Below are 19,294 nucleotides of genomic sequence, written 5' to 3'. Positions count from 1 at the left end.
CTGCATGCCAGAGTTAGATGAATGCGCGATATTGTACAGGCATAAGAATGAAACTATGTCTCTTATGGTAGAGACATGGCATATCTATAATGGTGGAAGCGCGTGCGTGAGTCAGCCTTCGATTACTTTACATAAGGAAGAGATTAAGTCCCTTAACAGTTATCTCTCACGTAGACCAGCACATGTACCCGACTGACACGTGGTGATGCCATTCCAGAGCTTGCGCAGATGAGTTTTGTGTCTTCTTTCTTTTTTCGCCTCAGTGCTCCCTTCAGTTGATAGTTGGCGTTCGTGTTGTCCATTTCTCTACTCTTGCTTCCTGTCTGCATGCTTCACCTCTTTTTTGCATAATGAATCCACTACATCTCACGGTTTCGAATGAAGTTGTTAGTAGCGCCTATGAGGTGTGTCGGGTGTGCCTTTTTTGCGACTCTGCTTTCAGACTAGAATATGTTGTTAACCATAAAATGACTGGCAGCATGGGTCGCTTTATTAATTAATTAAGGCAAAAGCCTTAAATGGCTCATGGGTCGAAAAATGGACCATCTGGCATTATGGCACCAAACTTCAATAGCACCAAAATTGATGGGAGTCGAACATACAACCATTGGTGAGCGTCGAACCCATGACTATTGGTGTTAAGGTGAAGTTAATTAAGGCACAGTCAATTAAAATATTTAAGGCACCGGTACCCACCACCTTTGAGGGGGGTCATACCCTCGACCAGTGGTGTTAATTAAGGCACTCGACCATGACCTTTGGTGGGACAAAATAAGTAATAAGAAGTAACAACACATTTGAATGACAATGTCAAGTAATTTAAAGGGGGACACGGGTTTTAGAGACCGAGAAATCGAGAAAAAGTCAATATTTTCAAAACGGTATTTTCGGAATTTCCAACTATTATCTACCACTTCGCCAAATTTTGCGCATTCTAAATCAATATTTTAGCCGTAATATAAATTTTTGTCACCAGTGTGGGCTAAATATGAGCCAATGTTTCCCTAAAAAAGTGCTTTTTCTATGGCACGTGACGGCCCCCGCAGTCGTTCGGTCGTGCCGACCTGTATGTTGTTTGAAAGAGCAGTCTCTCATCTTCATTTTCCCGCCACCACCGGCTCCGTCCGCACATTGGCAGTGAAGAAATTCTGCCTCAAAAAGAAGACCCAATGCGTGCTGTAATTGAATGACAGAGGCACGTGACCCTCAGCTAGCTACGCCATTGGCTAGATTGGCGTCGTCTGCATCACTCCGCGGCCACTCCGCACATGCCGTGCGTGCCAACGAGGTTTCCCACGCTGACAGCGATGCCAACCTCGACTCCGAAGTTCGCTACGAAGTTCAAATTTAGAAAAAAAAAAGAAGGAAGAGGAAGTCGGCGTACAATGTCGAGAAACGACACCCCGCCACGCCGTTTCCTGATGACATCGATGAGGCGCGTTTATGGTCCGATGTTACTGGCACACGGGTGAGCGTCGCTCGACGCTGGCCACGTCGAAGTCCGTTCGCCGCGCCCGGTTATGCTGGCTGCACCAGTGTGTCGAACTATTGGTCTAACAATAGACGCTGTTGTTCTCGCCAATGTGACATAACGTGTGTGCGGACTCATGCAAGTACAAATCTGCCACGTCCCTTCAAGCAAGCTAAAACAACAACTCGTCCGAGTGAAAGACTGCCTCGAAAAAGAAAAATTTCCGGCCATCATCTACCAAATTCCTCGCCAGGACTGCCATGCGTGCTACGTGGGCGAGACGGGGAACGTTAAAAGAAGGCTACAGCAGCATCGCAATGATTTAGCCAAGGGACAAACGGTCTCCAGCGCCCTGGCAGAGCATCACGAAAAGACTGGACATAGTATTAAACTGGCATTCGGCTTCTATCATCGAAAGAGCGGAAAAAAAAAATTATCATCCCGATAATGCATACAATCTACTACTAACACGATAAACCGGACACGGGGACCCCTTCCCGAGTTGTACGCAAGTGCATTACGTCTTCCAACGAGTATATAATAAAGACCACCATGCATTCGTTCACCGCCGAAACGTCAATCTCTGTTTTGAATTTTTTCAGTTGGCGAGTGCACGTTTCTTCAGCCGTGCTCACACTACGTCTGACTTTTCATGCTTACAAATAGGCTTCCCAGAAGACTTCCGGTTAAGCCCTCTGGAACAACACAAGTTAATAGCCTATAAATTTACAGAACCCTCCAGCTGGCATCAGTTTTGCTGTGAAGTTGGAGTGTTCTACAAGTGAATTTTATTGTTCAGTCCAACAAAAAAAGCCCATACACGAGGTCAACACATGCCGCACTTACCTTATATTTGAACACATAAAGAATATGTGCCCACAGTAAATTACGCGCAAGATAGCTCTGTTTTCTTAGCTAATTTGACTGTCAGAAATGCATGACCGGAAGTTTACTGGGGTCACGAATGCACTGCTGCCGCAGCGTGGACGAAAAAGGTCTATATTTAGGCCGCCCGCTTCCGCAGTCGAGCGGCGGCAGAAATCCGGATGGTGTGTCAGGCCTAGTCCCTCGAAGCACTCCTGACAATGGCCACGTTTCATTGACATTTCGGGACGACTCTACTATTCTGTAGCCGAAATTTTTTCGCCGTAGTGACAGTGAAGCTCAAGTAAAACTTTAAGCATTAGCGCCAACTCCTGCTACTGACCAAAAATCGGAACTAGCAGGTCCCGTTGACAACACTGCTGCCGGAACAAACTACATGCTGGCTACGTCTGCTGAGCACGCATCTGCTGAAAACTTGCAGCGGGTGCTCGGAAGGCATCACCATACAGACACTAGCCAGACAGACTACATTCCTGGAGGCTACTAATGCAATAGCACTTGTATATATTCAAATATTTCGTGGTGTTCTGTTATAAAAGTACGCTCATTTTGTTTTTTCAAGTTTTCTCAAAATCTCATTTTTGGTGTTTCATAAACTTGCCGAAGCGCTATTTCGGTCTTCAGGGCACATAGAACCATAATTTTAACAGCGGCACGTAGCTATATGTGTGTACTACACAATGCTAGGAGCAGATTCTTTAATTTCGCTTTTGTAAATTTTAAGATCTGGCTACTAATTGGACCACATGATTGCCATGTCTGGAGATTGAACTTCAAATTGCTGTAGAATTGGTAATACCTGCAATATAAAAAAGTTGTCCTGCCATTGTGTTGCTTACAGTTTGTAGTATCCAGCCATATGTATTTATAAACATTCTGGCTGATACTCTCGTTACAATTTTTTAGATAAAGAATAGGTGATTAATTTTAATTATATCTGGAACCACTTATTCAATTTAAGAAGTAATTATATTTTCTAAATCGGCATGAAAAACTCTGTATAGGTGACAATGTTTATTAAATTTAGTCAAAAAATAAAAAAAAAGTTCCTAAGCCCCTCTTCCCCCTTAATTAATAGAGAGTTTTAGAATAGGGGCCCCAATATTTTGGGGCCCCAAAGAGCTTTGCGGGTGTTAGCGTTGGGGCACGCAGGAGTGAAGAGTTTTAGAATAGGGCTTTGCGTTTGCAAATAGCGTCTTGCGCTGACAGCGCCACTACGGCGTCTAAGAAAAACGATTAAAAATAATTAAATAAAATATACCATCTTATGATATGAATAGTAATTTTGACTTGCGTGTATTCGCGTTTAATTACAATTTAGAGGTTATTCTTCAAGCAGCAAACAATTAGTTGTGCTTAGTTTGGAGCAACAAAACCAACTCTACGTGCCTTCACCAGCCAAGCTTAGCCGTGTTAGGCCTACGAGCCATAAAATCCACACTCGAATTCGGAATCAGCGGCGTCTAATGAATCAATCTTCATAACACACGCTAGTTGAGAGAAAGCGATAACTGCAGTCACTACTCCTAGCTTGCGAACTTCACACATTACCGCGAATCGAACCCAGTTTGGTGCTAGGTTAGAGCCGTCGCTTCGATGGGTGCCGCCATGTTTGTTGACGCAAAGCTTTTGGGAACGCTATTTGAGCTCCCGCTAAATCGGTGAAATAGCGTTCCCAACGCAAAACCCAAACGCAGTTTGCGTCTCGCGCATGCGCAGTGGCTTCGACGCTATTTCTTTGGGGCCCCAAAGCGTTTGGGGCCCCTATTCTAAAACTCTCTAATGTCTCATGAGCACGCAGACTTTCGCCTTCATCCTCTTCAGCGTATGCTAAAGTGACTACAAAACTTTCTTTCAAGAAGTTGAGTGACAGTGCAGATATAAATTACCTTTCTCAAATGCTACTGCTCATGCAGGAAGGTGTCCTGGCAGGAAAACACTCTGGTTGGATTTACTTCCTGTCACAATTACCAACATCACGCACACACAATACACTGAAATATTGCTCAAATTAAACTTTTCGCACAAGCAAAATATAGTTTACGACCTACTGTACTTGATCCAAACTGGAAGACCTTTTTTTTGTAAAGACAGAGCTGGCTGTCAGCCAGAGTTACCTACTTCATGGCCATTGAGTTTTCTAAACAGCAGCAAGTTCTCATCCTCAAAGAACTAACATAGAGGGAATCTGGGAAGCACATACGATAAGGAGCTAGCAGGGTGGTACACTTATGAATGGTGGTCAACAGCTGATGCGGAACTAGAGGTGCACATGAAAAACCTGGCTAATCCAGTCAGCTACAAAATGTTTCTTTTTTTTTTTTCCAGTTCAAAGGCCCCAAAAGTCTCAAAGGCCCCAGCAAAGGAGTTTTACATGGAGGGGTTTTATGTGAGAGCTGGAGTTTGGCCCGAACTCCAGTTAAACTGCACTTTTGGTTGTGGCCAACGCTACTTTGGAAAGGATCTCGCTTTGATCTTACAGGTCCCATATGAAGCACAGCCTCCTCCCCATAGCAAATGCAGATAACCATTTTCAGAGCTAAAGCTCGATCAGAGACCACCATTTGAGGCAATTAGACTCTAGGTCGAAGTAGCAGCACTTAACAAGAGCCATGCAGGCCACAAGGCACAGTTCTAAAACGCACAACTTTAATTGTAGTAGTCAGGTAAGACTCAAATGTGGACCAAGCAAGTGGTGCAACTTCCTCTTATTAACCCCCCTCATACCTGCCAGCTCAAGCTTGTGGAATCAACAGGTCAGTTTGCCATGCGATCATGTGCACCGTGTTGCTGACAGCCCAGGTCACCAACATGTGGAGATTGCTGTTGCAGGCTACTGCAGTCACATTCATTAGTACACAGCAGTAGAATGGCCCATGTGTACAAAGCACTTCGGCCACTGGCTGGATCGCATTCTACTTGGTTGTCATCTGGCAAGCTTTCACCTGTAGCCAATGGCAGCCCTGCTACAGCCACTTCTCTATGCTGTGGGCTATAGACCATGCCATAAAGTTGAGCCATGAAAGTGACTCACCCCTAAGCCGCAGGAAGAAGCAGTGTATGGGATTGCCAAACTTGAAGTTGCACCCGCTGAACAGCCGCCTGCATCGAGACAAGAGCAGTGCACTAGTGAGTGTACTTAAAATGGGTGGGAATATTCTCATAAGACTAAAGCAATGCTTAACAGTCCCAGAAAAGAACAGCAGTTTACGATAGGTGGCGACACACTGGAAGTGGTAAGGGAATACATCTACTTAGGACAGGTAATGAATGCAGATCCAGATCATGAGACTGCAATAATCAGAAGAATATGAATGGGCTGGCGTGTCTTTGGCAGGCATTCTCAGATCATGAAAACCAGGTTGCCATTATCCTTCAAGAGAAAAGTGTATAACAGCTGTGTCTTACCAGTACTCACCTACGGGGTAGAAACCTGGAGGCTTACAAAAAAGGTTCTACTTAAATTGAGGACGACGCAATGAGCTATGGAAAGAAGAATGAAGGGTGTAACGTTAAGGGATAAGAAGAGAGCAGATTGGGTGAGGGAAAAAACGCAAGTTAATGACATCTTAGTTGAAATCAAGAAAAAGAAATGGGCATAGGCAGGGCATGTAATGAGAAGGGAAGATAACAGATGGTCATTAAGGGTTATGGACTGGATTCCAAGAGAAGGGAAGCGCAGCAGGGAGCAGCAGAAAGTTAGGTGGGCAGATGGGATTAAGAAATTTGCAGGGAAAACATGGCCACAATTAGCACATGACCAGGGTAGTTGGAGAAGTATGGGAGAGGCCTTTGCCCTGAAGTGGGCGTAGCCAGGCTGATAATGATGATTCTCATAAGCAGCAACGTAGCATAACATAGCACCAAGCAAATCCTGAAGCCACAGTGCTGAATAGGTGTACAGTAGCGTGATTAAAAGACAGGAGAATAGAAGACACACAGGGAAACACACAATGCTGTGCGTGTCCCTGCGTGTCTTCTTTTGTCCTATCATTTAATCGTGCTACCGTACACCTATTCAAGATGCGTTACCAACAAGCCCACATTGCAAACCAAAGCTGACATTTTCGAATTCCCCGAGTTTATCAGGTTTTCCCTGAGTGCTTTTGCAAAACTGCCTGAGTGATACAGTGACACAGACGGGCTGACGCCATGTCGCCCTGATGCTGTCACTCTCTAGTAAGCATGTTAAAAAAAAAACTTAGACCAGTCTGAATAGTAAGTAGTGGTGTTCATTTTATTCCAAAAGAAAACAGAAGGGAGGGGTTAGTAAAATGCATAGCGAACAAAATATTTTCGAAAAACATAGTAAAACCTATTCCAAATCGAGTTGAACATTGTCAAAGACGAATAAAAATGAGATACATACAGAAGCAAATATTTTCGAATATGAGCTATTTCTATCAACTGATAGCAAGCTCATTAGTATGAGGCCCGAATTTTGTTACAAATGAGGTTCTCTCGCAACAGCTGGTAAGTCAACCTCAACTGTCCTGACATACTCTCCGCCCATGCACAACGCTTCAGTGTGTTGTTTCATTCCTTTAAGAGTTTATTTTGGTTTGGATGAGGAAAACCTGCATTACTTAAATGATATTGCGTGACAAAAAACAACACGCACGCGCAAACTTTCAACTAAGTTTATTGTGCCACTGCGTCGATTTTATACATGGGAGGCAGTGTAGACCGCGCATGCGCTTACGAGAAAATGAAGTGCGAATTCATGTAACATAGTTAGGAGTCAAGTGATGCCGCTGCCAAGAAACTTTATTCTTTTTCTGTGAGAGCCAGAGACGGGAAGCTAACACGCTTATCACCCAATTTCGCGATCATCTGCGCTTCAGATATTTCACGGCTGAGCTGCGTGCTGCCACGGGAAACAATCGTGCATTGATCGATCCTCAAGAGGTTTGCATCCATGATCGCGACAGTGGATCGCCAAGAAACCACCAGAGCCGTTTTTTACATTGTTGCTATGTTCGCGGAGCCGATCATTGAGGCAACGCCCAGTTTGTCCGATATATTTCTTCCCGCATGAAAGCGGGAGGTTGTACACCACCTGGTGGACACACTCGACAAACTTTTTGCGGTGATGCTTTCTGCACTTATCGGAAGGGACGGCATTTGGATCCGTCAGCCTGCAAACCTGCCAAGCTTGTTGGGAGCAGAAAAAACAACTCTTACATTCGCCCTTTGGGCCATCTTTTTCAAGTTATGGGATATCCCGTGCATGTAAGGTATGACACTGACTTTAGGGCGTATGCCGGGAGGGGCATCGGCAACTGACTTCTGCGTGCTGGATCACGCTTCTCTTAAAATGCGTTCCGCGACAGACACTAGCACCACCCTAGGATAATATCCAAGGACAAACGTAGAGTTTGCCTTTCAAAGCTTACGTCCACTACATGACAGCAAGACTTGCTAAGGGCATTCTTGAAGCACAAACTGATAATGGCCTGCTTAACAAGCTTAGAATGTGCGGACGTATACGGCAGAAGTGGCTTGTTGGCTCGCGGCTCATACGACCAACACATGTGGCTGTCCTGAAAGCTCAGGCGAAGATCAAGGAAACAAAGAGACCTATCTACCGGCATCTCATGACTAGTTTGAAGGGGGACTAAGCACTTCTGAAACGTTTCTAACGTTTTCTTAGCTTCCAGAATGAAGGCATCAGAAGAGCAGTCAATGAAAATTAAAAAGTCATTGCTCCCATTCTTAGTGACTTGTTTTTATCCTGTTTAGACCGTGACATTTCATCACAAGTGCAAGGCACTGCAGTTTTTAACATATTTATATACGTTGTGTGGGGTCTTTCACACCCATGCTCTTGGGACAAAGGAACGACAACACAGTAGTGCAAACAATCACAGGGGCATTTATTGCACCTTTCATAGATCAATGCCAGCTAGCCGAGTTGCTATCCACAAAACATGCCGATGGGCGCGCGACAAATCTAGAAGTCCGACTCACCGCGACCGGATAGCGAGCGAACATGTTCGCCCCATGCTGGGTCCCAATGCCTGGTCGTTCGCGTGTACGGCCACGCAAACGGTGGCGCGTTCCAAGGCGGCCACGCGAGACGGTCTCGCAGAAGCATGGATCGGCGCACGCGCAGCACGGCACGTCCGCATTCCTCGCTGTCTCGACCCTAAGAGAGCAAGCGCCTTGTCTTTCGGTGCCCAGGTAAAGACCTGTCGGCGGCGTTAACAGCACAACACTCGCGCCATCTCTCGTACTGCGCCTCAACCACTCCGACCGCTGCGGGCGCCAAACCACGCGGCGAAGCCGGATTACAGGAGACGCGGTATGCGGGAAAAACATATCAGGGGACGCGCGAGAGTCGCGCATCCCCACAGTTGATGAATTTTTAATTTTCATTGACTGCTCTTCTGATGCCTTCATTCTGGAAGCTAAAAAGCGTTAGGAACGTTTCAGAAGTGCTTAGTCCCCCTTCAAACAATATTAAATTAAAAGAAATTTATTAAATTAAATGAAGGTAACTTAATGGAGGACTCACCTGCAGTGGCGGATGTTCACTGAGCTAACACACGAGTAAGAAGTTCTAGATGATTTATTCACTCATATTTAGAAATAGCATTCAGTTATTAAGCCTGTTTCACATGATGCGATTTTGCCACACCAGAAGTGCGATTTCTGTCGTTTTCGACGAAAATCGCAGTCGCAGTGCCGACCCCCCGATCTTCAGTTCAGCTGCGACCAACCGGTTCGGTGACATGCTACGCAGGTAATTAAGTGCATTTTCACTTTTGCTTCGTACACCTCTGCGAGTTGCCACGAGACGACATGACCTTTAGGGGTCTTCACATTTTCTTTTGTTAACCCTTTGAAGGTTTTTGCCGTACATGTACGGCGGCGGTTTTCTGTCCCGCAAGGTCTTTGCCGTACGGGTACGGTTCCGACCCTCCGTTTGAAATTTCGCGCCATAATGACGATGCGTGCTTACCGTGAGGTGCTGCCACCTCTTCGCACATACAAGATGCGTTTGAAATTGGTGCTACCTTCTTGGGGAGATAACAGAGCTGACTGCTAGCTTCAGCGCGTCGCTCAGACTGCGGCAACGCCCCTTTGGCGGTTTCGGTTTCACCGCGTGATCGCAACAGAGGTGCGCGAAACGTCATTTTTTTTTCTTTGTCAGCACTCTCTCGCAGGGCGGTGGAAGTTGATTTCTATCGTGATTGGCGCTGCTCTTAGCTTGCTTATCAGCGCCGTTCGCGAGGTATTCTCGCTCTCTGCGGCAACACGCTTTCGCGGTTTCGGTTCCGCCGCGTGATCGCAATGGAGGTGCGTGAAACGTGGTTTTTCTCTTTGTCGGCACGTTCTCGCAGGAGCAGCGGAAGCCGATTTCTATCTTGATTGGCACTGCTCTTAGCTTGTTTATCACCACCGCTCATGAGGTATTGTCGCTCTCTGCGGCAACGCGCTTATGCGAGAGGGTGCCTCAGATCTCTGCCCAAGGCAGCCGCACGCAGAGATGTCGCAGAGATGTCGTGTGCGCCAACACAGCTCCTCGCTCCAAGAGAACAGACACGCATTTTAGGTGTGCAGATTGCGATAAGGCGCTGTGCGTAGACCCGTGTTTCAAGGAGTACCACGCTCGGAAATACTATAGAAAATTTGCAGTTCTGAGTGATGCCGACACCAAAATACTGTTCCTAATTATTTTTTACTATTTATTCCCGACTTTATACATTTTGTACATTCAAGATCCGCAATAAAGTAATTTGACCACCTGGAAAAGTTTTTTTCAAAATAATTCGACCCTCAAAGGGTTAAATAGCACACAAAAATCATACGTACGGAGCAGCCTAAATAATTTCAACCTCGGCAAGGGCAAATGACAAGACAGCAAGGTACCCAAAGTTTCAATGTTGTGCTGAACCCAGTACCGTTCAGTTGCATTTTCTTGTCGGTTTTCAAGTGTGAATTTCCCGATGCACCTTGGAAGGTTATCTTACCTCACTTACTTATTAAATTTGAGAGAGCAAATGTGTAGGCTATCGTAATGAATTTTCAACGAAATAGCACATTTGAATAAACAGAGTTGAATAAACAGAGTCGTTAACTTGTTTTTGAATATGTCATGCACATTAAGTTACATCTCTGGAGAATATTTTTCCTTGCACAAAAACCAATAAACATTGAATATGTTGCGGACTTTGTATCCTTACTGCATCTGTATAAACATTTCCTCTGAATGGTAATTAACTCTAGTTAGTAAATTAGGTGAATTATTCGCTTGATAGTGACACAGTGACACAGTGACACGCACAGTGACTATGTACCGTCATGTAAAACTCGTGCAACAATGCGAAAAGCAGGCAAAGAGCCTGTTCGTGTGGAGATGAAACAGTAGAAGACGACACGTTAAAGAAAAGTAAATCAAAACTGTGCAGTGAAGTCAGCCAGTTGCATCCCTTCCTGTGAATCTTTGAATTTTTTAAGTACAAATGGTTCTTGCATGTTCACAGCTGATCAAGTGTGCAGAAACATCCACGCCTTACATGTTTCTAATAGCACTTTCTAATACCTTTGTGATCACATATATTAGTGTGTAAACCCACGTAACGATGTCCACTGTGATTACTACCATTATAAGTAATGAAGTACCATGCTACTTGCAAGAACTGGGAGTTTGAAAGAAATTTCTGCAGTTCAACCATACGCAACATGCAGTTTATGCAATAAAGGGCCACAAACAGCTTTCTTGCTCTGACATACTTATTTATTGCACTTTTTACCTATACACAGGCAAGAAAAAACACAAATCTGTCTTGTTCTTCAATTTATTCATCTGCCACTGTGACTACGACATTCTGCTGCTAACACAAGGTAAGGGGTTGAGTTGCCAGCCTTACACAAGGTAAGGGGTTGAGTTGCCAGCCTTGGCAGTCGCCTCTCGATGGGAGTCACAAGTAAAAAAAAAGCTCTTGCACTTAGATTTAGTTCATCCTTTATTGAACCCAAAGGCCATTGCATAAATAGGGCATGCATATGAAAAATCTAACAAGCAATACCAACACCAAACGAAAGCAAAGGGCAAAATTGTAAAACAAGCATTTTTTCTGATACTTCGAATGTGTAAACATTTATTGCAGGAATATGTATTGTTCAACAGCACTGCACAAATAAGCATGATCAGTATCTCGGTAATCTATCAGGTAGCTGATTCTACAGATGTATATATGTCAAAATACATGAATGCTTGTACTACACCATGCACACAGCACAAGGAAAACCTTTTTCAAGAGTTGTCCCTTCTGGCAGATATGAGTGGGCCATAAGCAGCAGTAACTTTATTACAGGGCATTGTGTAATACCATTTATGAAAGAATGAAGAGAGTGAAGAGGCTTTAAACAGCAGTACCTCATGCTACTCTAATAAGAGGAAAGATGAGCAAGAAAATTTCTGATTAGAGCACTTAAGTTCAACAGTAACATTTTGAAAGACAGAAAATTCCAGGTAAGAGTCGGAGGTACATTTGGCCCAGCCACACCAACAACACAGGCGTACTACAAGAAGTACTACAGTCTATGGGAAAGCTATATTATACAGAAATCAAGAATGATGCATCCAGCTCTCGACAACACTGCAGACTTTCTTGGCCAGTCTGACCTCTCGCTTTTTGTTAAGTCAGCTTACATCGACGTCGGAAAAAAGACGAGTCAAGAACTACCCCAGATCGCAACATTGTACTCCACAAAGCTGGACAAATATATCCGTGTCAACATCCACAAATCCTCAGCTAGTGTAAGACCATAATGGCAGAGCCAACACATGGGTGAAACAATTATGCCATGCCTGGATGCAAATTCTACACCTGGTGAAAAGAATAATCTCGAAATCATGGGGGGTGGACGAGCGGATACTATGGAAAATTGCAGATGCTGTGCTTGTGTCCAAGGTATTGTGCGGTATGAATTACCAGCAGCACACAAAGAAGACAACTCATTGAATATAGACAACGGGTAACAACAGGTCTTTCCGACTTTACCATGCTTGAAGACCTCTATGAGAAAGAGCAAACAGACAAGCACCTAGACAGAGTAGAGTTGCAGCCTGCAGCACAAATTCTTTGCCTCAAGAGCTTAGAACCTGGTCCCAAGATACTATGACAGCTAGCATATGAGATGCAAAGATGACTACCCCTCCCTTCAGAAACACAACCTCAGGAGCACTTCAACTTGAAACCCAACAGGCCCGTACCGTGCAATATGGGATTAAATATTTAGGCCAGGAAACTACAGTCGAACCCGGATATATCGAATTCAACGGGGATCGGAAAATAGTTCGATATAGCGAAAATTCGATATACAGATATAGGCCAAAAAAGCACTCGCGATCATAAAAAATTGTGGCTTACCGATTGGAACAGCCGCGAATCACATAGCATGAGCACACAATATGAAAGCACTTTATTTCACGGAAAAAAAATCACAAATTTTGGGCTCCTTTTTCCTCTGGGAAATGAAGTTTAAAACACTAGTCTCAATCTTCTCGAGACTGTCCAGGTGCGAGAGCCCAGTGCCTTCCATTTCCCTGTAACAGCACCGAATCAGGCTGAACGCTGATGCCAGTTCAATGGCTGTGCATGTCCACGAACGCGTTTCTTCGAAAACACAGTTGCCCTCGTCGTCGCTGGAATCGCCGTCTTGAACGCCAGCTATTCTGGCCACAATGTCCTCATCAGCGAGGTCGGCTACCGCTTGAACTTCGCTGTCAGCATTAATGAAGTCATCAACAGTAACTTCGGACGGGATGGCGCCGGGAAAATTGGACAAGTCGCGGAACGCGTCCTCCAAGCACTCAACGTCATCTAAAGCTTCCGGACATTCATCTCCGGCCACTTCAAGGCCTGCCTTGCCAAAACAGTTGGCTACTGTGGCCTCCTTCAAGTCACCTCAAGCGCCGGTAATCATCTGGATCGCGCCGAGCAGGTCAATCTTGAGATCGGTTCCCATGCGGAGGTTTATGAGGAGCCGTTGAATAAGTCGCTTCCGATAGCCTACCTTGAATGCCTTTATGATACCCTGGTCAAGGGGCTGCAGTCTCGCTGTGGTGTTCGGCGGGAGAAACTTCAATTCGATGTGCGGCTGCTTGAAAGTCGTTTGATGGGCCGAACAGTTGTCTACCAGAAGGCAAACTCGGCGGCCTGACTTGCCCAACTCAGAGTCCCAAGCCTGCAGCCATTCAACAAAAAGTTGACGTGTCATCCAGGCCTTCCTATTACAGCCGTAGCAGATGGGAAGCTGTTTACAGTTCTTGAAGCCGCGCGGTGACTTGCTCTTCCCGATCACGAATGGCCGTAGCTTGCACGAGCCGTCCATGTTGGCTGCAAGCAGCACCGACACACGCACTTTGCTCATTTTACCGCTGTGGCATGAGGTTCCACGAAGAGCGAGTGTCTTATTCGGCAACATTTGCCAAAAGAGACCAGTTTCGTCTGCATTGAAGATTTCTGCAGGCAAAAACTTCTCAGTGATCTTCGGCCACTCCTCAGAAAGTCACTGCTGCATCTCCTGGCTGCTGACAGTCCCACTTTCGCCTGAAATGGCCTTTCCTACAATGCCGTGGCGGTTTTTAAACCCTTGCAGCCATGCAGTGCCACCGCAAAAGTTCTCTTCGCCAAGAGCCGTAGCAAACCATTTGGCCTTTTCGATTAACATCGAGCCATCCACGGGAATATTTTTCACTCGGATTTCAAGAAACCACGTATAGAGTGCCTTCTCCAATTTGTCAAAAGCAGCAGGGCGCACACGACACGCTCCCGAGCAACTTTCCTCACCTGCTTTGAGCTTGATGTCCTGCTTGTTTTTTAACAACGTACTTAAAGTACTCCGCAGAATGCCGAATGCGTCTGCCACGGAGGACTTCTTTTCTCCATTCTCGACACGCCAGATTACTTCAAGCTTTCTTGCAAAGTCCAGATTCTTCCTCTTTTTTATGTCCGCGGATGCCATAGCTCACCAGATGACCTCAATCACACACACTACACACGGCACGTTGAAACAGAGGTATGCACAACAAAACGTGTGATGCGCAGATGGAGCAGTCCGAGCGAAGCCTGTTCGAGCGGCAGTCAACGGGGCTGCAAAGGAATGACAAAGGGAAAAGAAAGAAGAGAGCGGGGAAAAAGATAGGCGGAATATGCCGTCGAAGGCGCTGTGTTCGTTTTCTGAGCCCCCTCTGGCTCTCTTGTCTCCCCTGGCCCCCGAGCGACCGTGCCGACCCCTCACTCTCTCTCTCTCCCTTTTCCCAGAAAGCGTGGCTTAGAAACGTCGCCGCGTCTCCATGCCGCAAACTCTCTTCGCTGAGCTCCAATGCCCTTGCCCAATGCACATGCCGGCGGTAGAGGAGGAGCAAGAGAGCTCGCGCCGGTGGGGCGCAAGAACGGGGGAAAGGCTCTGCGTCTCCGTCACTAGGCGACGGCCGTGCATGCGCAGAGGAGGAGCTTGCTGACTGACTCTGCGGAAATGTTTTCCCCTGAGGACCGGACACGAATGTCTTTGGGAAAAGCGCTCCTTCCAGGGGCGCGGCGCGGCGTTCGATATATTGAATGTCCGACGAAAATGGAATTCAATATACTACGCAATTGTCCAATACTTTTACATAGTATTTTCTAGGGGGTAATCTGTGTGTTCGATATAGCCAATAATTCGAAATATGTGGGTTCGATATATCCGGGTTCGACTATATATGCAACTGCCAAACACACAGAGGAGGTTGCTAATCATGAAGATGCAAGCAAACATCAGGCACATATAGTACACTGATGTACCAATAGCAGTGTAACAGTAGTACAACACTACATAAGATTAAACCCGATACAAGTGAGTACCATTCCAGGTCATCCTACACCCAAAAAAGCTGAACTGAAAGCAATCAAAGCAGCACTTATAGAGCAAATTTACAGACTACAACACCCTGCACACCTGCATGGATTCACCAGAAACTGTCTAGGCCTGCACATCCCACAACGTTGTCAGGAAAATCAGGAGACTGACACGCGACTTGCAAGCACATGGCCAAAAATTAAATTACAGGATACATAGCCATGCACATATTCCAGGACACAAGCCGGCTTATGATCCCGACATAAGAACTGAAACCTGGACAAGTTAGTGTGTATTCATTATTAATTAAAGCGTGACAGATATACAAGGGACAAGAATGAAGCGTTCTGTATGTTCACTTTGTTCTTGTCAATTGTATTTCTGTTGCACTATAGTTAATGAATTCATGAGGCTGCACAGGAGACAAACGATATACCCGCCCAAGGCCCCAATTTCACATCCAAATCTATGCACGCATGCACAGACACACACACACACAAGCAGTATCAACAGTATGACACTAAAGATGGATGAGAGCTAACTTACAACTAAAGAAAAAAGAGGTGAGGCATGCAGACAGGACACAAGAGTAGAGAAGTGGACAACACGAATGCCGACTATCAACTGAAGGGAGCACTGAGGCGAAAAAAAGAAAGGAGACACAAAACTCAGCTGCGCAAGCTCTGCAATGGCATCACCACGTGTCAGTCGGGTACATGTTCCGGTCCACGTGAGAGATAACTGTTAAGAGACTTAATCTCTTCCTTATGTAAAGTAACCAAAGGCTGACTCATGCATGCACTTCCACCATTATACTGTAGATATGCCATGCCTCTACCGTAAGACGCGTATCTTCATTCTTATGCCAGTACAATATCGCACATTTATCTAACTCTGGCGTGCACTTACAATCTTGGCAATGTAAAGAAAGATTAGAAGGCAATCCACCGGTTAACGACCTTTTATGTTCCATCAGCCTCTGATTGATACACCACCCCGTTTGCCCTATTTAGAACTGGCCACAGCTAAGGGAAATCTTATAAGCCACCCCCATACGACAGTCAGTAAAACTGTTGTTCTTATTGTGCTTCATTGGACAAATATCTATTCTTTTTTTGCCTTTTACCTGCTCCTTTTTCCTCTGCACGGCAGGGCATATCTTACCTAGCTTATTGGGAGCCGTGAAATCATATCTACTTGCAACTTTTTTAAGCCTTTGCAACACTGAATGAATGTACGGATAGCCACTACTCGTTTTTTTGCTATTACTGCTTTCTGTAATCACATCCGTCCCCCTTGAAACTGACTTCTTTAGGCGTTCAGCCACACTGGCCACTGCCGCCGTTGCGCACTCCAAAACAAATTTTAACTTCAACAGGTTTCTGAATTACAAAACAAGCATATTATTTGCTCCTAATAAAGAAAAGTCAACAATATTATCATGCAAACATTATTCATTACAGTAAAAGAATTACGCAGCATGTGCCACGAAACCTGGCAGTAAGCAACCCTGGGTGTCGCACTAGTCGCATTGTTGAAATGGCAATCATGTGAAATGTTCCCTCTAAAAATCGCATTGCGACGCGTGCGACTGCACCGATTTTCGTCGTTCCAGTCGAAGCACGTGAAACAGCCTTTAGGCGTATCGGTGCTTGTATTGTCACAGGAGATGGCGGGTGCACGTGTGTATAATTAAAGGAAACATACCATGTTCCGTGACAATTGCCCCTTCAAACTTTTGGTATGCTTCACCGCGTAAGACTGCTGTATTGGCGCAAAGTTGACTTTCGGGAGCCGTCATTATGCAACGTGCCATGCTTTCCGCACTCCGAAGCCATTGGCGAGGATTATAAAGGCGTCGTCAGCACCATTGCTAACAGCGGCGCATAAACTGCTTCAATTAAAAACACGGCATCGAACAGCAAGAAGCTTGGTAGCGAATGTCGAAACAGCTAGGCAATGTGGCTACGGTTGCCAGCGGATCTGCATGAGAGAGCGCGATAATCGAATTGCGGTGGTGGTGGCTTCGATTGATGCCGTTTCGGACCTGCGTTCATGGCAAAAAGACTGGGAAGTGAGACGGTGAAGGTTTTTAACATCCGAAATTTTAGACGTTCTTTACGTTGACTCTACGGTGTACAGGCAACACTAACAGAAGTCACTAACAGAAGTAATTGGTGATGCGTGCCGGCACATGTCTGCGCACAAATTTCGGCCGCGGTATTTGTTTTTTTTTCGCGTGCAGCGTTGAGGAGTCTCTCCTAAGCTCTTCCTCCTCCATGGTGGGGTCAGAGGAATGCTGGGTGGAGGTGCTGCCGCGTGATTTGGCGCGCTGCTGAGAGCACTGTCGGAGCGCAATATGTTTGAATTAACTCTCCCAAATTCTTGCACGTTCGAATTACCGGGTCACAGCGCCAGTTAGAATAAACCGAATGTTCGAATTAACGAGATTAGACTGTACATTGTGCATTTTTTTCCTCTGACCATTTTCCCCTGCTAACTACTGTTCCAGGGTTATCGCTCAGTGCCAGACGCTTCTTGATGTATCAGAACTTTCCTTTATTGCTGTTGATTCTATAGTGAAAGGATCTTGCCTAATCCATGATGGAGTGTATAAGCACGACTGAACGAGGACGTCAAAAAATACAGATACACAGAGACAGCGTTTCATTTTCCACTATAGATTTTATTTTCACACAGATCGATGTGTGTGAAGTACTTTGAGTTTTCCGGATATGGGCTCGCAGACCGGCCCCAGGCTGGGCCAGTATATGGTCGGCGCTGCGGCGACAGGTAGCGGCCTGGTGACGGCGAATGGGATGGTCGTCGAGCGCTCCACTGAGTGGCAGAAAAGTAGTCGGCGATATCGTGAGGTCGTTCGCCAAGCTGTGGTCGTGGCGCGTTAACGGCGATCCCTCACAGTCCCATTTCCTGGTATGGGCATCGGCAGTAGACGTGACCCGCTTCTCCGCAGTGGTAGCAGAGTAGGCGGCCGTCAGGAGCACGCCAAATGTCTGTCTTCCTCGCGTAGCGGCGGTGGGCGGGCATGCTGGCGGCGGCGGCGGCGGCGGTGAATGACGAAATTGTGGCGTTAAAGGTCCCTGGTGCGGTCGTGCAGGGGGGTCTTGGCAGCGGGCGACGGCGGCATATGTCATCGCTTCCGGCTTGGGCTGCGGTGATTCTGGTTGCACCTCAGGAACTCCAAGGGATCGCTCAAGCTCATCTTTGACAATTTGGGCGATTGAGGCTACTTGAGGCTGCGACCTAGGGTACAACTTCTGCAGCTCTTCTCGTACGATCGCTCTGATAGTGTCGCACAGATCGTCGGTGGCCAGAGATTGAGTTCCTGTGTAGTTGGTAGAGTTCGTGCGGCGGTTGAATTGCCGGTTCCGCATTTCAAGTGTTTTCTCCATGCTGGTGGCCTCGCGAAGAAACTCTTCTACGGTCTTCGGTGGGCTTCATATCATTGCGCCGAAAAGTTCTTCCTTCACACCACGCATGAGAAGGCGGAATTCTCCTCGGGCATATCCGGGTCGGCGTGGCGGAACAGACGGTTCATTTCTTCCGTGAAGATGGCAACATTCTCGTTAGGTAGCTGCACTCTGATGTCCAGCATGGCTTCAGCCCTTTCCTTGCGCACGACGCTCGTAAAGGTGCACAGGAAGCCGCTACGGAACAGGTCCCATGTTGTCATGGTCAACTCCCGGTTCTCAAACCACGTTCTGGCGGCGTCTTCCAAGGCGAAGTATACATGCCACAGCTTGTCGTCATAGTCCCAGTTGTCGAAAGTCGCAATTCATTCGTAGGTCTCCAGCCAGGATTTCAGGTCTTCAGTAGCTGCTCCGTGGAAGGTCGGTGGGTCCCGAGGTTGTTGCAGGATAACGGGGGACGCTGGGGCAGCCATTGGGGTTGTCTTGGCCACGATCTTCTTCGTCATCTCAGGTAGAAGTCTGTGCTCTGGGGGCAGTCCTTGCAGTCTGCGGCTAGCACGCTGGTCTTGGGCGATGTCGGATTTGTCCCCGGGCTTCGGGGTTGGATCGCGGCTTTGCAGGGGCGTTCAGTACATGAACGCACAAGCACCTCCAC

General features: G+C 46.4%; 1 protein-coding gene across 3 annotated transcripts in view; it reads right to left on the bottom strand.

Annotated features, from left to right (window-relative positions):
* LOC126529909 (nuclear factor related to kappa-B-binding protein) overlaps window positions 1-19,294 on the bottom strand; it is a 437,784-nt gene that overhangs the window by 374,752 nt on the left and 43,738 nt on the right. For all 3 annotated transcript variants that reach the window (XM_055070097.2, XM_055070098.2, XM_050177360.3), the window contains one exon: window positions 5,391-5,458. In XM_055070097.2, the coding sequence (XP_054926072.1) occupies window positions 5,391-5,458 (68 nt within the window). The remainder of the gene's footprint in view (window positions 1-5,390; window positions 5,459-19,294) is intronic.

This window comes from Dermacentor andersoni, chromosome 5 (assembly GCF_023375885.2).
Source record: "Dermacentor andersoni chromosome 5, qqDerAnde1_hic_scaffold, whole genome shotgun sequence".
NCBI lineage: Eukaryota > Metazoa > Arthropoda > Arachnida > Ixodida > Ixodidae > Dermacentor > Dermacentor andersoni.
Note: the sequence above shows the minus strand (reverse complement) of the source record. Positions and strands in the feature narration are given on the sequence as shown.